Source organism: Falco rusticolus, chromosome 8, assembly GCF_015220075.1.
Source record: "Falco rusticolus isolate bFalRus1 chromosome 8, bFalRus1.pri, whole genome shotgun sequence".
NCBI lineage: Eukaryota > Metazoa > Chordata > Aves > Falconiformes > Falconidae > Falco > Falco rusticolus.
In genome coordinates this window covers 59,616,821-59,638,982 of record NC_051194.1, presented here as the reverse complement: position 1 = coordinate 59,638,982, position 22,162 = coordinate 59,616,821, and the positions used below count along the sequence as shown (strand labels likewise).

General features: G+C 42.1%; 1 protein-coding gene across 4 annotated transcripts in view; it reads left to right on the top strand.

The window, feature by feature from the left end:
- Positions 1-22,162, top strand: part of ADARB1 (adenosine deaminase RNA specific B1) — an 86,133-nt gene that overhangs the window by 52,539 nt on the left and 11,432 nt on the right. For all 4 annotated transcript variants that reach the window (XM_037397884.1, XM_037397886.1, XM_037397887.1 and 1 more), the window contains 5 exons: positions 4,728-4,842; positions 7,526-7,694; positions 8,207-8,355; positions 8,965-9,133; positions 19,568-19,749. In XM_037397884.1, the coding sequence (XP_037253781.1) occupies positions 4,728-4,842; positions 7,526-7,694; positions 8,207-8,355; positions 8,965-9,133; positions 19,568-19,749 (784 nt within the window). The remainder of the gene's footprint in view (positions 1-4,727; positions 4,843-7,525; positions 7,695-8,206; positions 8,356-8,964; positions 9,134-19,567; positions 19,750-22,162) is intronic.

Below are 22,162 nucleotides of genomic sequence, written 5' to 3'. Positions count from 1 at the left end.
CTGTATACCATTGTGGACAGCTGTTGAAACAGAACGTTGAGGAGAAGAAATGGAGTGAGAACCAACACTGCAATGGCTACTTTTACTTGAAGTGCTATGTTAATCGTGGTTCAACCTGGGGCAGGGGGAAACTATAAAAGAAGTATTCAAGTATAGAAAAGATACACAAATTAATGATGAACATGATCAGAGATCTGGGAAAGCTGCTTCTGCAGAGGTACTGAAGAGCTCTAGGCAGTTTATTGCAACAGACTGCTTAGTATATCCAGGAGAATGAGAATGCAACATTCAAGCCTAGCAAAAAGATAATACTGAATATATTTATGGGAATTAATGAATTATATGTCAGAATAATTGCTGTGGAACTGGAGGAAATGTGAAAGATCCATCTGCAGAAGCAGTGAGAGACTACTGCCAGGCAGCAGTTCCTTTAAATAAATACAGGGAACTTTGGAGCACTAGAAAATAATTATCCTGTTTTATTAGTGTACATATGTTTCCACCTTCTGTGAATCATGTGTGCTGGTCACTGTCAGAGGAGAGATAACAGACCTGGCTGACCTTGGTTTTACCTACTGTGGGAACTGCCACTGCTCAGCACCTTGTGAAAGTTCACGTAAGCCCTAAACTGTGAAGGTAAGAAGAAATTAAAGCTGAGGGAGAACATTTGTGCTTGAGAAGAATCACTGGAGACCCAGAGAGCGCAAAAGACTGGGAGGTCTCGGGTCAGTTCCCCAGTGAGAGCTGGGGTGCTGTCAGCCCCTGCAGTGCCCCTGCTCCTGCTGCCTTTGGTTCCACGACACAGGTGATCACCACACTTCACCTGGGGTGGTCTCTGTGGCCTGCCAAGGTTGTCTTCAGATCCAGACAGACCTGAACTTCATCAGCTTCAGAATATTTTAAAACATGGATGATCAGGGGGGTTCTGCTACAACATTGCTGCAAGATTAACCAAAATTGGTCTTATGTGTGGAAAAGTGGATTCACTGTAACTTCATTGGAGAAAGGAACAACGCACCCAAAATAGCTTTGAGCTCACATGCCTTAGTGAGCGAACTGTCAGCTATTTTAGGTCTTTCCTTTTTTGAATTATCCAGCTTTGAATAATGATTTAATGCAGGAGCGGGGGCAGAGGAACTGTGTGTCAGATGCTAGGGCACTCACTGGGAAGGTGAGACACGAGTTCAGTTTCTGTTCCAATTAATATTTATATATATGAAAGGGAGTAGAGTCAGAATAGGAAGTGAAAGATCCCTACCCAGGCTGATCAGTGGCCAGGGCTTGATGTGGAGACAGCTTCAAGTCCTTGGTTTTGAGATGAGGACAAGGACATCTTTTTAGTCCAGTCTTGTTCCCGGTACTGCAGTGCTCTGTTCATAACACAAATCTTTAATGTATCTGCCTGTTTCCCGACACCCCCCCCCCCCCCCCCGCAGTTCCTCCTCTATTGTTTGCATCTCTGGCGGTCATTTTGTCTCGCTTGAGCTCTGCTTAGTCCTTATCAGCCCTCCCCACTGTCTGGCTACATGTTCATTCAAGTGTTTTTAGGTTTCCTTGCCAGCAGCTTAGTTCCACGCTGTTTGAGATGCAGTCCCGTCCTTCGGCGCCAGCTTACATCTTCCCAGAGGGACTCACCATGTTCTCACTTGTATACCAACACAACAGTTTCCTTTGCTTATTATGTGAAAAAAATAATCTTTTTGGAAAAAGCTAAATGTGCCCACCTTGTATGCAAACATCCTACCCAACTGATGTTCAAGTAGCCTTTTTGTCAGCAGTATTGGCAGGTAAGTGGGCCATGGGTTTCTTCCCAGAAACACCTGGCAGTTTCAGTTCCCACCTCCTGATGAGAACCTCCTCAAGCCAGCCCTGGTTCCCTCAGGGAATGGTCAGTCTTCTGCCTCTCTAGATCAGGCTCTGTTTGGTCCTGTAGGTTTGGGATCTGTGTAGCAAGTTACCCGTGTTTGGTGATCCTGGAAGAAGCATTCCTCCTCTATGTTCACCCTTGGCAACTAGTCAGTTTTGGTTCAGCATTTTGCAGTCACCATTTATGGCATGTGCTGAACTTTGTAGTTTTGTGTAGCTTAGCATTGGGGAAGACTCCTCCACTTACCAGTCATCACACTCACTTTTTTTTTTGGAGAGGGAGTGACCCATATTGTTTATTACCTGGATGGCAAGCCATTCTGGCAGGCTTTGAAGCCTCTCTGAAGCATGTATTCTCTTTGTGGGTCACGTCCATACCTATTTGAAAAAGTTTGTTTCACTAGCATGTTCCACCATAATGTCATTCAGTCATCAGGATTTTACGTTGCCTGGTAGCTTGTCAGCTGCCAGCATTGTTCTCCTGTCCAGCACATCATGATGTAAAGTAGAAAAGAAAAACATATACATTACAGAAATGAGAGCATAGAACTTGCAGCTGGGAAGCAGTATCCATAATTATCGAGTGGAGCTATGGATAAAACACTGGAGTGGGGACTTGTTTCTTGTCCTTGCAGTGATCTGCCCATGTGGCTGCAGGAAGGTTAATCTTTTAAGCCTTTTCTGTTTGTAAAACCATGGTGATAAAAAACTGTCGCTTTTTTTTGTGTGTGTGTTTATTTACCTTAAAGTTCCGCTTTCTGCATTAGGTAAGTACTAGCACAATTAAATACAGATTTTGTGCTGCGTGGTCATGGTGCTGTCGGAGCACAGATTGTAACAAAATTTTGGGTCCAGCAGCAAAAAGACCTTGTTTGAAAATCAGTGCCTGACCAGACATGTTCACAGTCTCTGAGACAAACTGCATTCCTGAAAAACTTCTCTATCTGTTGGTAAGAGTTTCTGAGTTGCAGTCCATTCAAATGCATCAAGAAGATTTGTATGTGCAATGTCGAGAGTCTTCTGGCTCTACAAGTTGTGCAATTGCAAGACATTGACCAATGCTTGGTGCAGATGTGACCTTGGTCACCACTGACTGCTGATTGCTGTTTCCAGTCAGATTCTGGAAAAAGCTGTTGAGGTCTGAAATCATGTCACATGAACTTTAATTATTGCTTCCTTGGCTGTTAAAGCTTTTCCAGAAGGAAGTTAACATTGAGAGCTCCTCCACGTTATTTCTAGGCTGTCGGTTCTCATGAGCATTGTTAAGAAAACGGTGGTGAATTGGGCTGGCAGTCTTCAAACCCGCTTATTCTTCTCTTTCTTTTCTTTTGACCCTGGCAGTCTGTTTTTAGAACTGATTGCGTTCAAGAGTTTGTACCATTTAAGTGGGTGCCTCCAAGCTGTATGTACTGCTGCCCATCAGCCCTGTTGATTTGCCTTGGGCCTTCTGGAGGGGTGAGAGTGGTGATCTTCCATTGCTGAGAGCCCAAAACCAGTTTGTAAGCAGAAGACTCAGCCACTATCATCCATTTGGGCTTCATGTAGTTGTTTACATGTGTGTTTAGCACCACGCAGGATTCTCTTGGGTATTGTAAGGCATCTGCGTGGCACCGGCAGGTATGACACACAGGACCTGTGTTCTTCTGGTGCGTCAATGTGTTGGCCAGGTGGTTAGACCAGAACATCTTGGATACTGCTGGGTGCCAGTACCCGAAGAAGCAGATCAAGGTTTTTATGTGTGGTGCTCCAAGACAAGGACCTGAGCTCCCTCCCCAGCTGTCCACTCCTCTCCAGCTGCCAGTCCCAGTGCTGGTGGAAGATGGATGAGGACAGGCTGCCCTGTCTCTCCTGCCAGCCTGGGGACCACTCATCACACTTCCTGGCGCGTAACTTGCCTTTCTCAGCCGCTCCCTTGGGAATAACCAGCTATGCTAGCATAGGTTGCCCTGGGTTTCAGTTTCTTTTCAGGTGAAAATTCAAGAATTTGATCTTGACTCATCTCTTCTAGCTGTTACGGTTCCAGCTGCCTTAAAACCAGCAGGTGAGATTAGCTGCAGTGTGGAACTGAAATGTCGTTCAACAAGAGCGGGACTGGTATTTTGAAGTTTTCCTTAATATTGGGAGTTAGCCCTCCTTACAGCCTGAGCGATGTTGCTGCTAACCTGCTGGCCAGATACAACAGGGCTTTGACTGTTATTCAAGTTTTCCTGAAGGTGAAAGAGCTAAATCCTTCCTAATTTTGAGATAGCTTCTTTTGGGTTATACGTTGACATTTTCTATTCCTAAATTTGCATATGTCTTGTAAAAATAAGACAAAAAGTGTTTAACCAGTGTTGAAAACAGATTCGCTCTTATTTATGTAACAGCTAGGTAATGAATTCAACTGTTGTAAAAAGTTTATGTTTGTTTGAGGAGCCTGGGTTTTGTACTTTAATTTTCTGGTCAGGTCCAATGTTGAGGATACTGAAATGATGTGTTTTGAGGTTTGAGCATGAAAGTATAGACTTATCTGTCTATCCAGTTGTTCTCCTAAGCCTCAAATGTTCATAACAATCATGAGCATTAGGTGCTTCGATGCTTGGCTTAGGGCTGTCTGACCCTGTTTTAATAAACGTGGAGCACAGAGAGCTCTGCTTCCACTTACAAAGAGCTGCGAGTGCTCAGTGTGCCTGAAAATCAGACCCAGCCACCTCCGTGACATACTGCTGATGCCTCTGTCCGTTTATAAAGGGAACAATAAAAATTCATTTTATTTATTGTATCAAATCATTTACAAGTGCAAACCTTTATAACCTAATGCTGCTGCCATTTAAAGATTATTTGTTTTGTTTTCTGATGCACATTTCTGTGTGATCCTACAGGTTTTAGCTGATGCTGTTGCACGCTTGGTTGTAGATAAATTCAGTGATTTGACAGAAAATTTCACATCTCCACACGCACGTAGAAAAGTCCTTGCTGGAATTGTCATGACAACAGGTAAAGAAGAAAAGAAAGTACTGTTTTAACTACTTACATACAAGAGCCCTGTTTGCATTCTAGGAAACTATCTTTTTTCAGTTAACCAGCTTTGAAATGTATTTTTACTGTTTAATCTTCAAGGTGCAGTAAATACAGCAATTAAATCTTGGCTAAAAGTAATTACAGGAAAATTAGACCTGCAAATACTTCTGTTTCCATAGAGTTTTTGTCTTCTGCCTGATGAATCATCTGAGATAATTCATGGTCTACAAAATACATGTACCTTTTAAAATTAGTGGTGCAACTTTTTGAAAGTAAATCTAAAATAATACTGGTCACACAGATGGCATTCTTGGTTTTGGCATATTATGTAAGAAATTATGCTTGTTTTCCACGTTTTTTAAGGTTTTTCACTGTTAGAGTTATTCTTGCTGTATTTTATTCTTAGTGCTTTGTTTCTCAGTCATTTTAGTAAAAATATCTGAAGAAAGCAGCTTATGTTTTGGCAGCTGACACTGGTGCGCATGTACAAGCAGCAGTAACATCATGCTTCCCTGATTGCTGGCACAAGGTCTGTGCTCTGCCAGATCACCCAAAACAGGGAAGTTCTGCCCCAGGCTGGTCTGCGACCACACTGCTGCTGTATTTTCCTCACACTAAGATTTCTCTTGGTCTTCAAGCCAACTGAGCCCTTGACGGGATGTCCATTTTGGGCCTGTCATGGAATGTCCCCTGTTAGTTCTACAAGTCAGACAGAGATCAGTGATAAATGTACAGCCTTCCCTTGATGATTTGGGCAATGCAAGCCCTTTCCTCCCCTGGGGATGTTTGTAGGGGCCTCCTCCACAGAGCGGAGAGGTCTGAGGGTGCTGGTTAGGGTAGATGATAACTCTAGGGGCAGGGGAATGTGACAAGGGGATGATGTGGCCCAAACTCTGTTACAGGAAGTCTGTGATGGGCTGACCCTGGCCAGCAGTCAAACACCCACCCATCCTCTTGCTTGCTGCCCTGTCCTGGGGCATGAGGAGAAAATGGAAAGAGGGAGAGAAGACTCATGGGGTGGACAAACGTGGTAGCCTCAAACATCGTCTTTTCCTTTCCTGGGGCTCCTATTGCTGAGCACAGTGTTATGGTGAGGGATATCCCTTCGTCACTGTTGCTCAGCTGTGTCCCCTTCCAGTCTCTTTGCCCACCCCCAGCACACTGGCCTCTGGGAGGTTTGGAAAGAAAGCCTGGAAACTCCTCAAGCACTGCTCAATGGCAGCCAAAGCATCTGCGCGGTGCCAGCACCATTTTAGCCCCAAATGCAAAGCACTGTGAGGGACATGCTGTAGTTTTATTTAACATGTTTTGTGATAACAAGTTTATATTGTAATTACAGTCCTGTGTCCGAAATTCCCAGAAAAGCCATGTGACCAAAGAATTAAGACATAAATGAACATGTGAATACATTTTGATTAACTGAAGAAATAGCTCTGCACGTAATTAGAAAGCATCTTTGCATGGATACATGTCTGGGGAACCCTGGCAATAGATGACCCCGTTGCACAGCCTTGTGTTGTAGAGCGAAGCAGTTCCCTTCTTTTCCTTCATGGTCTCTTCCAGCCATGTGGGCAGGAGGGGGCAGCTGGGCTCAAGTTCATTTTTTTAAGGCCGTGTATTTCATCAGGAATGAGGACAGGTCCATGTCTCAATTACTTTTTGATTACTCAGTTACAAATTCTCTTGCCCCTTATATCAGCACCGCTGTTGTGCAGCCAAGTGGTTATGGGAGGATCTTCAACTCCAGGTGTGTGGGGGATGCACTGAAAGTGTTTTTTTCTGCTCCTCCTTACTACAGTATACTATACTACTTCCATACTACATACTACAATAGCTATTCTATGGGAGGAAGACAGCAGAAGGTGTTTGGCAGGGCTTCCCCGCTATCTGCCTCTGCTGGTGACACCTCGAGAGCTTGAGGAATCAGCGTGGCTTGTCAGGGCTTTGCTGAGTGTTTTGCTAGAGGGATGTAACTTTTGACCTGTCTTTCTGAATTCTTCATGCAGCTGACCTTTGGGGGTTTTAGCATGATAAAGACAGTTCTCTGTATAGAAAACACCCAAAACATTTTAATTCTATTGTACAGAATGATTCGATATATTTTTCAATAGAAAAAACTACACTTCCAGAAGCATCATACTGCTGATAAGTTTTACGTTGGTTTAAGCATTTAAATTTAACTCCTTAGTCTTGCCTTTCCTGTTATTGGCTTAATACCCTTCCATAAAGTGTTGCTGTTTTAATTCAGTGCTTTTAAGATTTCCAAAGTTGCTGTGAATATCTGCATATGTGTCTGGGAAGGGACATGCTGGAAGCTTAGATGGGTGCCTGGGGCTCAGGAGAAAAGCACTGGTTTTGGAGCTCAGGCTTTAATAACTCTTCCTGAAGCAGCAGTTTTTCCCTGCAGCTTTTCAATTCCTAATTTGTCTGAACTCCAACATGAAGAAGTCACAAGAATCATAGACCGTACTGGTACAGGGAAGGTATGGCTGAGTGAAGCTTTTGCTTTAAAGAAAGTACCAGAAGAAAAAACATTTTTAATTATTTTTTTAAGAAGCAAACAAAAAAAAGAGAGCTTTATTTGGGTTCTGCAAGAAGATCACTTGCTAGATTATTTGTGATTTTAATTGTAACTTCTTCCTGAAATTCTGTTTTGAAGGTACAGATGTGAAAGATGCCCTGGTAATAAGTGTTTCCACAGGAACAAAATGCATCAATGGTGAATACATGAGTGATCGTGGTCTTGCATTAAATGATTGCCATGCAGAAATTATATCTCGCCGGTGCCTGCTTAAATTTCTGTATACACAACTTGAGCTTTATCTAAGGTAAGCTAGAAGGAAAAGGAAGATGAGCTGATCACACCGAGCTGAAAAGTTGTCTGTGTAAAACATTTGTCTTAATTATTTCGATGTGAAACACTTGTCCTGTTGCATTAGGATGTCTGATTTAGAACTCAGGCCCTTTGCCCTAACATTTGACTTCAACAAAACATGTATTCAGTTAGGTGTCAGTGATGAGAGGGGAGGACAGAAAAAATAATTGGGGATCATTTTGTAGACTGTAAGCATGTAAATCAAAATAATTTCAAGTGGGCTAGAGAATGGTGATGTTTCATTTGCTGGTAAGTGCCTGAAAGCTTTTGACATCTGGGGATGTCAAGTGCTGTCTTTCTTGTCTCAATGGTCTTTTAATTTTGTTAATTGTAACAACTGTTAAAATTGTACTACAAAATTTCTAGGCATCCTATGTTTGTTTTTAACACCTACTAAGACTGCCCAGCTTATGGTTATTTGCGCATTAATGTCAGTTTTGACTTGAGCTTTATTTTCTGTTTCAGCAATAAAGAAGATCAACAAAAATCCATTTTTATCAAATCGGAACGAGGCGGGTTTAAGCTGAAGGAGAATGTGCAGTTTCATCTCTATATCAGCACATCTCCTTGTGGGGACGCTAGGATTTTCTCACCACACGAAGCAGCACAAGAGGGTATGACAGCAGTCCTACTCAAGCAAGGGAGTTAAAAGTATTCTTCGAGCATGTGCAAGTGGCACAGTTAAAATTTAGGTGTCTTCTTTCCTTTTAGTGTAGATGTGTGTTAGACAAAGATCTCTTCAAAAAAAATCTGGGCTGTTGGTCCTGTGTGGTAGAAGTTAAGTATAGACTGATCCACCATGTGGTCTTGAAGAGGCTGAGTGCTAGCCAAGATAAGCCAGTGAGTCAGCAAGTATTTGTCCAGAACTAACCAAACCGTTTCACTGTTTCCATCTTTTAACGGTGGTTGTCTGCCTGCCCTTTTCTTGATCTGTGCATTAACTTCATTCTAACGCTGTAACGCGCAGAACAGAATTGAAGAGCTACCTGCTGCGTACTGCTCCTTTGTGGAAAGCTTACTTTAATTGCAAGTGTGTTTTAGAAGACAGTGTTTGTGAGAGATGTCTGATGCTGTAGCTAATTTGCAAGGAGCAATAGGAAATATTATACAAGCCAGCAGTTATGCAGACAAAGACCCTTATTTGACTCTTCTTATTGTAATGCTGTCTGTAAAACACTTTGAGAATGTTTCTCAGCTGACTGTAAGTGATTTTTATCATTTAGATCAGGGGGACAGGCATCCAAACCGCAAAGCAAGAGGACAGCTACGGACAAAAATAGAATCTGGGGAAGGGACCATCCCCGTACGCTCTACTACCACTATCCAGACGTGGGATGGCGTATTGCAAGGAGAAAGGCTACTTACCATGTCCTGCAGTGACAAGATAGCAAGGTGAGATATCGAACGATTGATTTCTTTGCTATTGGTTTTTATTGCTGACCAAGAAAAGAGGGTTGTGTGATACCTACAGTGAATGTGCAGGTTGTTGATTGGCTTATTTCATTGCTTAGATGTAGCGTGAGGGTGGCTGTGACTCCAGTGATAAAACTCTGATTCTTCACCTGCAATTGGTGTCAGACCTTCTGCTGGCTTCAGAGCCAAGGGGAAATCATTATGTATCATTCCAGCCACTTCAAGTCACGACAGCTTTGTTTTGTATTTATATCACTTGGAAAGAGTGGAGGAATGCCCCCCCCCCAAGTAGTATAGCATTAGCAAAACAGTGCAATAAAATATTACATTAGTTATATTTGGATAACTTCCTCTGACGATATACATCGTTGCCTCATCACTGGAAATGTTCAAGGCCAGGCTGGACGGGGCTTTGAGCAACCTGGTCTAGTGGAAGGTGTCCCTGCCCATGGTAGGAGGGTTGTACTGGATGATCTTTAAAGGTCCCTTCCAACCCAAACCACTCTGTGATTTTATGATACCAGCGATACATACATTTTCCGTGGGTAAATTTAGATTTGTGTTATTTTATACAGGGGAAAAAGTGTTCCAGGTAAAAAAAAAACTTAAGGGATGGGCACTTTTAATTTTTAACCTCAGAATTATTTCAATTTTAGTTTAAATATTTTTACTGTAATTAAATATTTTTTTCCAATACTAGTGCTTTTATTTATATTTTAACCGATTCCTTCTTTGTTTTCCTTTTTGACAAAGATTGAAAGCCTTTTTTTTTATTCAGTCATAAATAGGAAAATGATTACCCCCCAAAAGAATTTAGCAGCAGTATCCTTTAACAGGTATCACAAGTATGGGAGATTTGCAACATAGTTTTTTGAAATGAGTCTGTGTGTTTGCAGCCTCTGCATTCTTGCAAAATAGATGAGAAATGCCAAGTTTTTCAGTTGACGAGATTTTAGTTATTTTTTAATTAAAATAGCTCTGCTGTTTTGTCAAGTCACAGTTAGCCTGATTCAAAATTTATTAAGTGTATTAAGTTGGAACTATTCTTGTGAACTGCGTATGCCAAATCAAAAATATCAGGAGGAAGGTTATGTAATCACTTTGTTCCTTTAGTCTTGTCTCAAGTAATCAGTGTCTCTACTGAAGGAAGACATTTTACTTTAAATCCCCCTAACATAAGTAGATAGGGCCTTTCAGAAGCTAGGACAGTGGGTTGTTGAAAAGTATTCCACAAAAATGACATTTCAATTTCTTTTATAATATTTTCAATAAAATTCATCAAATAAATTTCCCAGCTTTGTGCCAGGGACTTCTCCCAACCACCCAACATGGTAATCATGCTGCGTTCATTTGACTTCTTTTATCACATACTCATTGCTGTTAGCACAAATAAAAAAGAAATGAAGACAGTTGTTGAGATAGAACACATTTGACTATTTTGTTGATTTTGTGTGATGCAGAACAGAATCCATCTCTCGCTTGCGTAGCTAGCTGTCACCTCTCCTTGGGGCTAATGGGAATAATTTTGTTTGTGCCAGTGAAGGAAGCAAATAGAGCCCCTTGACACAGAACAAAGACTGTTTGACGGGTAAGGAGGCCCAAATTTTCATATTCTTTTTTCTTTTCTTTTTTTTTTTTTTTTCTTTTTTACATTTCCCTGACACTTACAACCGTGTTTTGTCCATTTACATTTGAAAGAATGCATTGCTCTGTAGTGTCCAGGAGTCAGTCCTCCAGTATGCCTGAGCCCTGTGAATTTCCACTGATTTTTCCCAAAGGTTCACAGTCCCAGCCTGGAAAAGACGTGGATAAATTCAGGGTGCAGGACTGCACAAGGAGGAAAACTCCTTGTATCTGAACAGCCTTATCTGTGTGGATTATACATATAATCCAAGCTGTTATTTTCAGCCTCTGAGCACTTTGTTGCAGTGTGCTGTCTAGCAGCCTCCTGAGCCTGGCAGAAACATCCAAGAAAAATTGCAAGAAGCATGGAAAGGCCACGAGTGTAATCCCATTTGGGTCAGAAGCATTAGAACAGGATTATCCTAGTGTGTTAGTGCCTGATGGCACTGCAGTATGGTGTTAGGGTGGTTTCTGTGATCAGAGTAACTGCTTTGGGACATTGGTGACAACTGCAATATGGTGTTAGGGTGGTTTCTGTGACCAGAAGAACTGCTTTGGGACATTAATATACATGCATTTGTTTTAAATGTATCCTAACTTTGTTCCATGGTGCTTTGTGATGTCTATTTTTGTCATTCGCTTTTTGATATGTTTTTCCGCCCACATTCATTTTGAGTTTTTGGCTTAAAATAATTACTTCACTTCTCATGAAACATTCCAGCTGTGGGTAATGTCTTGCAGAGAAGAGCAAAAATTTTTTCACCCTGTTTCATTGCTAAGAAGGCTATAGGAATTGAGAAGAGCTTTAACATTAGGTCAGGTTGTTAAAGGGGAAGTCGTCCATGCTCTTCTACTCTAAAGAAGGGGAAGTATTATTTCTGATAATCTTTTTTGTGAAAGAATATCACGTGCCCATGCCCTGGCCTCATTTTGTGCTTATTCAGAGTGGGAAATTCGAATGGAAGTTTGTAACTCAGTCTTTCTCTTTATTTCCCCAGTGGCTTTGTCTTATTGACCCTACCACCCAGATCTTTGGGACTGATGAAGTTGCACAAACAAAATCCTGTGCATGCTCACTAAAGGCTGCATGTTCTGCAGCTATGTCTGTGCCCATCCATCTGTCTTTGAGTTTGAGAGTTATTTCTAAGTGGCAGGCTCCATGACGGAGCTGGCGTAATTTCTGAACAGCAATAGAAAGAGCAGTTCTCATCAGTTCTTAGCCCAAATGACAGCAACCGATGTGAATGTATTCACTTTGATACATGGTGGCTGTGTGACACCTAGGTAAAAAAGTCAAGGGAGAGTGGTAGGAAACCACTACCCAAGATGTAGCATCTAAATAACCAGATGTAGCACCGTGTAACCTCTCAAACCAGTGACCTGAATCTTGACCGAGGCTCACTGATATGCAGCAAATCCAAGCGACACCAGAAAAACCGGGACAAGTCAGAGCTGTGTGGTTGCCAGGCTAGGTACGGCTGCAAGGGAAAAGAGATTCTCTTGTCTGTAATTGCAAATATGACCTCAGGATAAATAAAAAGATGTTTGCAAGAAGCGCTGCTGTCAAAGACCATGGACTTCTTGCACTTACTGATTTATAGTGTGAGCCACTGACTGAGCCACTTGGTGTAAAAGAAGCTCTGACTCCACTCCATGTAAAGGTGTTGCTGCCAGTTTGTGCCGTGGCTCGTGGAAGGCATGGACTGGTCATAGAGATTCAGTTAATCTCTTAAGGAAACAAAGAGAAATTGGATTTAAAATCAGAAAAGAAACCAGATTGCAGTTAGCTGTATAGAGTCAGCTCTTCCCATGCATTCTGCCAGGTGATGAGAGTAAAGCCCACCTAAATGAGTGTCCACAGCAAGCAGAGCATGACCCGCCCAGTGTGGGGCTGAGTTGAAGCTGAGCACCAGGTGCGTCACTGCATATGAACGACGAACCACAGCAAATATGGTTGCACAGACAAACCTTTGTCACTGAGCTACAGAGATGAAGGCCACCACAGGGCTTACTGCAAGCATCCCTGGAGGTGCTGCTGGCCTCAGACTTGACAGGCTGATTACAGTAGTCTTGAAACCCAGAAACATGCAGGAAAATCCATGGGTGCAGCTACTGCAAACACAAGCACCTTCTGTTTAGAGCTAGCGAGAGCCCCTGGGTCCGTGTTTTCTAACGTCTTCATGGTAAGAAGCAAGTTGCCCCACATCTTGGATGCACAGTGGGCCTGGGGAGCTCCTAGTTCGCGTTGCAATTCAAAAGACCTTGAAATCTTGGTGTTGCGGTAAGCCATGCCCATTTGGGGGTTTCGTCCCTAAGATAGCTGCTGAGCTGTGTGCCTCTGTCAGGGAGGAGGGCAGGCGATGCATGTGAGGAGGCAAAATGCTTTGTAGGGATAGTCTGACATCTTCTCACACGCTGACACTTTCGCTCCCTTGCTGTCAGTTGTAGGTAAAACCTTGTCATAAACAAAATGCCTACTAAATGCTTCTCTTCATAGTCATTACTGTTTATAAGTTATGTTAATAAGAGCAGCTCTTTGAATTCGAACACTCGTTTTTGTCAGGTTTTGCAGTCTGCCTCATGTTGGTAGTTGCAGGAGACTCCATTCATTTTCCTGAGGTGAATTCTGACACCAGTTCCACGTGCACGCTATTGTAAGTTCAATGCAGTAGCGACTTGCCTCCTCCGTAATGCTGTCTGCATAAAAATTGCTGAGACTGGTACTAAGATATTTGATAGTAACATCCAGGTTTATTGATTACTGCAGTTAGGCTCCCCTTGTTTCTGTGTTTTCTCTAAAATAGTGTAAATAACAATTTCTATGCTGTTTGGGTTTGAAAGTTCAGAGGAGAGTTTTCAGCTGAAGCATGTGATTTTAACCTGGGTGTGGTTTTTTGGCAAGAGGTGCACTAGCACAGTCTGTGAAAGTGTTGCTGCAGAGTTAAATTTCACTTACCTTTTCATGTATCAAGAGTTGTGAAATCAGCTATATGTCATGAAGAAATCAACAGACTTTTTAGGAATCCAATCGTATCCATTAGGAATCCATGCCTCTGAACACATGGCAGTCTAAAGCAGAAATGTGACAACACAGCAAGGTAGAAAGGACTGCTCTGATTCGGTGTCACTCTCTGGTTTCTCTACCCTCTTTTTTTAATGTGGTGTGATTGAGAACAGCAGAAAGGTTGAGAAAGTGCATCCCTCCTCCAGGTTGTTATCAATAGGATATAAGTGGTGAATACAGAATAACGAAACCAGTATAATACATTTGTAAAATTCCAGTTTCCCCAATGCAGTGCTTGTCTATAAACCTCAGGTGAGCACACTACACAGAGAGTATCCCCTGTGTAAATAGTCAGGAGCTGAACACACTTCATGTGCACCGATATGCCAAGGCCATCATTGGGGTCTAATCTGTAAAGGTGGTGAGATGTAGTGGTTTGAAAGAGCATTTCCCTGAATGCTGGAGCACAAGATTACTTCGTAGACAAGATAGAGGACATGGGAAAGTCTTGGTGGCAGGGAAAATCTGGGCTTTTGGTCTCACTGTAGCTAAGTGTGCATGGGGAACTGTGAACTGTAGAGCAAAGTGGGGATACAAGTCACCCCAAGTTATACTCCCAGGGAGACATTTCAGCAGCGTTTCTGAATTGAAGTAGATTTTGGTTTGCACTTGAAATTTTTCAAATGGCTGAATTTTTCATGCTCAACAGAAATACAATTAAAAGAAGAGGTTTTATTTAAGAAAAAGACTTAAATAAACAAAAAAATGATCTGCCAGTACAACTTTGATGGAAATTTCTCAAAAGAATAATAAACCTGATACCAAATAATAGAGCTGTATGTAATTATGCATTATTTCTTCCTCATAGCAAACAGTGAATATATGAATATATGAAATAATGACAAGTTTAGAGAAGAATAAGAGGTTATTAAAAGGATATATGTTATATGTTGGTCAAACCCGATGTAATTTGTTGCTTCTCACACAGCTTGCTCCATCTTGCATCATTTTGCTCAGTAGAGTGGCTCCACTGAAATCAGTAAGATTTTCTGCAGGAAAAAAGCATAATTTGTCCAGTGCCTATTTCCATTCTAAAAGCAAGGTAACTTTCGTCTGGGTTTGGGAGTGTGCTTTCAGTAGTGTATTTTCTGGTGGGGAAAGTTTTCTAGGAGATTCTAGCATGCACGCTGAGGTGCTGCATCCCTCCTGCCTGCTGCATCTCGCTGCCTCTTAGCAGTGGTCCTGCAGTTGTTTGTGGAGCTGTGCTGTAAAGTGGGCTGGAGAAGCTGCCTCTTCAAAATATAAGGCCGAGGGGGTTTGTTTGTTTCAAAAAACTTGAATCATGTCACTGATCTGACTTTATGGAGAGCCACACCACCAATAAAATCAGCAGGCTGAGGAGGATCAAGGTGGTGATAGGCAGTTTTCTTCAGTCAGACTTGGCGCTGAGGAAGTTATGGGGTGCAACTTAACGCTTCATAGCAGCAGCAGATTAGAGCATCCTTTGACTGTCATCCTCTTTGTTTTTTAAGTGTTTGGAACTGCTCGGTGGCCAGGTAGTCAGATAAAGTTTCTTTGTCCCGGAAAAGCAGCAGTAGCTCGTATGTGTAGTGATAGGAACACCGAACCTCCCGGTCCAAGTGCTAGTAAGGGCCATTGCAGTGTGTCTGCTGCCCTGTCTGAGGAAAAAGGAGAGCTGTGGTTTTGATTTGCAGCTTTTGCTTCCCTTCTCATGCTTAAGTACTTTTCAATTTATTGCTAGAAGAACGTTAGAAATTTTGTTGCCTTGTCGAACATGGTAGGGCTTAAATGTCACCTCATTGAGCCCCTGGTAGAGTGAGCCAAACAGCTTGGTGACTTTGATCTTCTGTCTCACAAAAGGCAGCTCAGAAGCAAAAGGCAAGTTCAGGATGAGTAAATATGCCTTTGCTTTAACTTCCTGGCATCACGTCAGGTTGCCTTTCCTTACGCTGTGTATCACTTGCAGAACTGCAGAGTTGAAGCTGAAAGAGCATTGCACACTGCTGAACGTGTGGCTGGTGTTTGGCCACAGGTATCCCCCATCCACACGTGGTATCCCAGCTTCCCTGCCCTTAGACGGCCGACTTGCTGATGGAGAGCTGGTCAGCCCAACAGCCGTGGTCGTACTCGGCTACTGAGCAGATCAACGTTAGCTGTAATGAGATCTAGACACCCAGCTCAAATCAAGGCACCTGTATTTAAGTGCTGGCAGTCTGGACCTGAATCCTATGGCTCATGCTTTATACCGATGTAAAAGCTTGTATTTTAAATGTCAGGCTTACTTTGAGGTTTTTTAAAGATTGTGAAAGAAAATTCTTGTAGTAACTTAAAAGCACTGTCATAAGAGGCATTGGTTTTATGCTCAACTAAGACAACCATCTCAGATTTTTCCAGTGAGAAGTTTTACGCTGGGGGGGGGGGGGAATCTCAATGTCTGCTGAGAGGTTTTTCTTTCCCTTTGGCAAATCTCTAGTTGACACACCTGACTTCAGGCGTTTCAGTGTCCCTGTTGACGTGATGCAGCATTCCTGTATTCTGCTTAGGCTCATACTTAGTGCTTTTCTCTGTTGCAGATGTAGTGCCATTGTCCTCCTTCAGTAGTGTGAAGAGGTACTGCATGGGTCCAGTCTGCTCTGTGGTCTGCCCAGTAAGACTAGACCCAAGATCAGGTCATTTTATGTGGGAGCTCTGCAATTTTGCCCATTGTCAGTGCAGGAGAGATTGGAACTGCTGAGTTAGCGATGGGAGAGTTGTCTTCTGTTACCACTTTCTTGAGCCATCAAATGCTCCTAAATGAGTCCTGTGCTGTGGCCAGGATCTATGTCCACTGTGCTGCAGTGAGGCATTGCACCGGAAAGGTTCTCTTCTATGTTATAAACTATATCTGAGCCTCAGAAAGTTTGAGTTTGTAAGCTAGATTTAAGTCGTTTCAGTTACTTAACTCTTTTCTGATACTCGTTTTAAAGTGAAGAAAAAAGTCTTATGCTTATTTGTTTCACTGGAAAGACAACGCTGACTTTAATTAGGTTTTCTGTAATAAATTTTGCTTTTTCTGCTTTGCACCTCACAGTTTGTAGTGAAATACAGAATTTGGCCCGTTAACTTCAGAAGAAGTTGTGGTTTCAGTAAACATTAACACTAGATTGACAGCTTTTGCTGGTATGCATTCTGACAACTTGTGCGTGTAAACTGGAGGGACAAGGCAGTTTTACCATTTCAGGAGTCAACGCCTGTGGCCTTTTGAAAACTGATGCGTGGTATTCATGTAGCTCATTCTCAGTTTATGTCTATAAAGGGGGTTTTTAGTGTACATGCTAATGGAAGTGAGAAATTACTGTTTGACAGAAATAAGTACAGTATAAAAAAGGAACAGCAAGAAAGTCTTCATGCAGTCCTTCCTTTTGACTCTGTTACAACCTGCAGAACTTCATTTGGGTCTCACGTTTGTCTCTGCATTACTGCCAGTTTCTGATACAAGTATGTGTTCTTTTATTATAACCATTGACATTTAAAGCTAGTTTTATAAACCTAACCACCATCTAACCCTGCCTGATCTATATTCAGAGCTTGAGGCTTCACTTGTATGAACGGTTTCTGCAAACCTTGTCCTTGCAGCAAGTCAGCTGCTCTGAAACCAGTGCTCATGAGCACGTACTGCAGCGGTAAATGTGATGTAGCACACCCCAGCAAAACAGCAGGCGGGTGGGCAATCACAGAGTACCTTTTGTAATACCAGTTCATGCAGTTCACCTTGCAGAAGCTTGTTCATTTGTCCACACTCCTCCTCCTCTTTTAACCGAAAGAAGTTTAGCAAGACAAAGTTCAGCTTTTGTTTTCTGTGCCAGAGAAGGTCACCAACTGTGGGAGGAAGCAGCAAAACACAAGCTCTGGAAATACTGAAAACTGAAGCCAAGAAAAAGGTCTGGCAGAGGTTTTATTTGAGGAGCTAGGGCTTGCCAGAGGAATGCTTTGGCCTTTTTTAAAATGTCCATCTGTCACTCAAGTAGTGTCCATTAAAAAGTAAAATGTGATGTGCCTCACTGAAGGAAGCTCGATTTGTGCATCTGCAAGTTTCAGATAGAATTGTAAGACCCCAATTTGCAATGCTTAGTCTTGAATTCTTTCCAGATGTTTCTTCCATAATATTATCTGCGGCTGTGGCAGTCCATATGCTTCTCTATGCTTGATGTAGGTAATACTGCAAATAACAAGAAAATAGTATTGTGATTCATTTGGCACTTGAAATACCTCTGTGCTTACCAAGTCCTAGTCATGGTAAGGTCCTTAGAAAGGCATCTTGGCCTTGGGAAGCAATAATTGTCACTTGATGTTTTTACTTTGACATTTGGTTGCTGATTGCATTTTCAGTGTTGTACAAAATATGTCTTTATTCAATGTAAAATATGCCTTATTTTTAATTAGCACAGTATTTTTCCTCATTCGATAGGGCCAACTTTTTTAATGACAGGTGAGTAAGCTAATGCACTTTGACTCCATTTTCATCCTCAGTAAAGATATGCAAAGAAGTTGTCTCCTTGGATTGCAACTTTTGTTTTGCCTGTTGTTTTTAAAAACATTTTGCAAGTCTTGTAGCCAACATGTGTAGTTCAGTTTTTGCAGCAGTGCAGCAGTTGTATTCAGCCTGAACTGATGACGATGTGTAGCCATGTCATCCCAGCATAAGCTGCAAGAAAGACCATTAGCAACATCCGAGTTCCCTGTTTTGCTAGGGAAACCTTGCAACCCGGTTTAGGATGGGCCTTTTAATAAGGACAATTCTACATGAGCATGAGAGCTTCCGTTATGCGCATCTGTTCTATTCAAGCACCAAAAGAAAGTTTCCTGCTGCTTGTGTCTGGGTGTTGCAGTTGTGCTTGAAGTATGCTATTTAATAGTGTCAAGCTGTTTGCAAGTATACCTCAGAGGCAAGGACAGTGAAAATACTCTGCAGGAGACTCTGAGGTTTTAAAAAGTACTTTGTATAACTGTTACATACAGATTGAGAGCCAAAACTTGATTAAATTAATGCAGTTACAAAAAAACAACTTCAGTGTTTTGCTCCTATGCTTGCTATATCCCTGCCACCAGACCTGATCCAGTGTAGGTCACAGTGATGCAGACAGAGATTTATGATTGGAGTTTATGAAGCAGCTAAAGTGAGCAAAGGGTATTTGCACTCTTTGCATATTTTCAGTTTTGTCCCTGCCCGTGGATATTGCAAGCAACTACGTATGTCCTTTCTGGCAGTAGAATGTGGACAGTTTGGCCAGGGTGTCAAGGAGAAGTCTTCCCTTATGGTGATGAGGTGCTGAGGTCTTGCAGACCAACCCCTCCTGTGTCCTGGGAAGGATGGTTTGCCCACTGCCAGGTGTCCTTGGAGGCATCAGCTGCTGTTTCCGATTGAGGGTCTCACAGTTTCACCTTCTCCAATTGAATGATCCCGTCCTTCTCTGGCATTAGGGTGCTGGAAAATGCATCACCAAACATGTTAGTGGGGAAGTAAAGTTATGGAGTCTGCATCCTGTGGATGCTGACAGTAGACCTGATGCTATAGATTGTCTTACTCAGGATTTCGTTGAGCATCCCGTAAGCTGATCTCTGAAATTCTGGCAGGTGTGCTACCATAGTCATGTGCTGGTCGAGAGGAAAGGTTGAAAGTCTGGTCCATTGTGATTGACTGCTATTATGTCTGGCAGATGTTACTTGTTCCATTAAAAAGAAAGTGTTTTTTTTGTTTTTTTGTTTTGTTTTTCCCTCCCTCTTAGGTGGAACGTATTGGGTATTCAAGGAGCCTTACTTAGCCTCTTTGTGGAGCCAATTTACTTCTCTAGCATCATCTTGGGGAGTTTATATCATGGGGATCATCTATCCAGAGCCGTATACCAGAGGATAGCAGAGATAGAAGATCTACCACCTCTTTATACACTCAACAGACCTTTACTTAGTGGCAAGTATCTAATGGAGAAAGCCGTGCCGGTAACTAAGTCTGTTCCAGTAGCAATGTGATTTTGCAGTTCTCAAAACCTTGCAAATTATGTACTGTCAGTAAACTGCTTTCTGGTTACAAGAGAGAAGTTATGGTCTAAACCTGATATAGGTACTCAGTCAGCATTACCATAGCAAGGACCCTTCATGAGTTAAAAGATGGAAAGAACATCTGGGGTTATGAAACCTTGGGTGCAGCTTCACGTAACTGCTGCCTGGAGCGTGCCCTAGCAATATGTGAGGCAAGTTGAAGGCCCCAGCTTAGTGAAACCTCTTCCCGCCCATGAAATAGTGTGTTAGCTCTCGCTGTCACTTCTCTTGCCATTGCAGATATTTGTTGAACTGATGCATCATTAATCTGTATGCCAAGATAGACACATTTGGTTCACAATTTCTAGATCAATAACCAACTAAACATCTCAGCTGCCATGGTTTGTATTTTCTTTTTATCATCAATCTCTGTTGCATGCAGCATTAGCTTTAATTAGCACGGCACCCAACTTTGCATGACCCAGTAATCATCATATTTTAATTTCCGCTTTGTAGGTTAATGCATAAATACTGCATTCAGAAGCTGATGGCACATTCTTTTGGAATATATTTAATAGAGTATTAAGCATATCTGACAGACAGCAATATGGCAAGCCCCAGCCGGTGTAGTTAGCGGTTGTCTTTTGCAGCTGCTGTTGAACGTTTAAGTACCGTTCTTTGGCTTTGCACTGATCCTGGGGTCTCGTGGGGCTAAGAGGAATGGCAGTATTTGAATTAAAAGGTTGTAACTTCTGAGACGTGATTTTCAAAGGAAAGTTCTGAGGTGTCTTCATTTCTAAAACTGCTAGTTACAGTAATGCTGTGAAAGCTTTAAAACTAAAATCTCTTCTCCTCCCTCTCGTTGTGTGCATTGCTTTGTTCTGTAGAGCTTAGCTTTTGGCATGTGTCTGTTTATTTTCCAGGGGAAAAAAAAAGATCAGTATTTTAAAGCGTGTTTAAGGTTTGACATGAATTTTTAAAATAGATTTAGGGAGGGAGTGGGGGGAAGAGCATATTGACCAACCAGCATTTCTTTAGATAAGAAAGGTAATTAATAAGGATTCCCTGAACCAGGACATATAAAAATGTTAAGCAATGTATTTGTCCTTATATTAGCAAGTAAGTACAGTTACAACACTCACAGTACCAAATATTTAATAGTTGTATGGGCATAGTAGCTGATGTATGGACTGTTTCTGCCTAATTTGGGGGAATTTTTATCAATTCTTCAAGACAGCAGGTTTGGGGTGGGGTGGGAGGAGTTTTTTATCCTTTTCACAACAGATAGTAGTACCTTGTCGTCTTAAAAGATATCTTTCTGCAATATTGAGATCATCTATTTGCCATGAAGTAGACCTTCTGTTTAAACAGTTCAGCCAGGACTTGCTGAGCAGTAAAGAGGGTTCAGAAATGTTCTCAGCTATTGAATTTTCATGGAAATGCACGTCTCAAAAAAGTATGGGGAGCTTGTTTGGGAGGTTGGGGGGAGAATTGTGTTGATGGGTTTTCTTCTACTAGTTCAGCCTTGAAAGCTAGTCGTCTGACCAATGCTGCTGGGTTCAGCTGGGGCATTTATGTAGCTACCCATCTGCTCTTTGATTCATACATTTTACAGTGGATTCTTACCTGGAATAAGCACCGCAGAAATACCTGTCCCCAATTCTATGTTCCTCCTGGTACCACACACACAACTGTGTGATGGTGACTCATTTCTACCGTGAACTGAAAGAGAAATAGCTGTCCTTCCCCGCTGTCTCACCTTCTTAGCTGAGAAAGTACTGTAAAAACTGGGGGTTTTTTCCTCTCATAAAACAAGTTTTATGTCTGCAGGGACAATTGCATTAAGTCAAAGTCAAACGGAGTTATTGTTACCTACTGCTATAAATCAGCTTTTCATCATCTTGCTTTCCTCATAGAAGATTTTCTACTTACACCTCCTTCGCCCAGCAAGTTAAATGTGGACGTGCATATCAGAGTAGTTGGTTTTCAGCTAGGGGATGCCAGAAACCCCTATGCTGGTAGAAAACTCCCTCTTTGTGATGACTCTTGGAAGCCTTTTGGTTGCAGGACCCAGCCTTTTGGGATGCTTTTTGCACTTGCAGCACTGAGGGCACATGAACTCTCACTGAGTTGAAGAGAAGACAACTTTGAATCATGTTAATTTCTAGAATAATCTGAAAAGGGATGGATTTCTCAATCAAATAGCATGAGGATGATTGTATAAGTCGGCCAGTAACAAAGTGCTAGTCTGCAGGGTAATCTGCACAGACATTTTGGAGCCATTGTGGGAGGTGGGCATGAAAGGGTTCACCCAGGTGGAAGTAGGGTGGCAGAGGTCAGCAGAT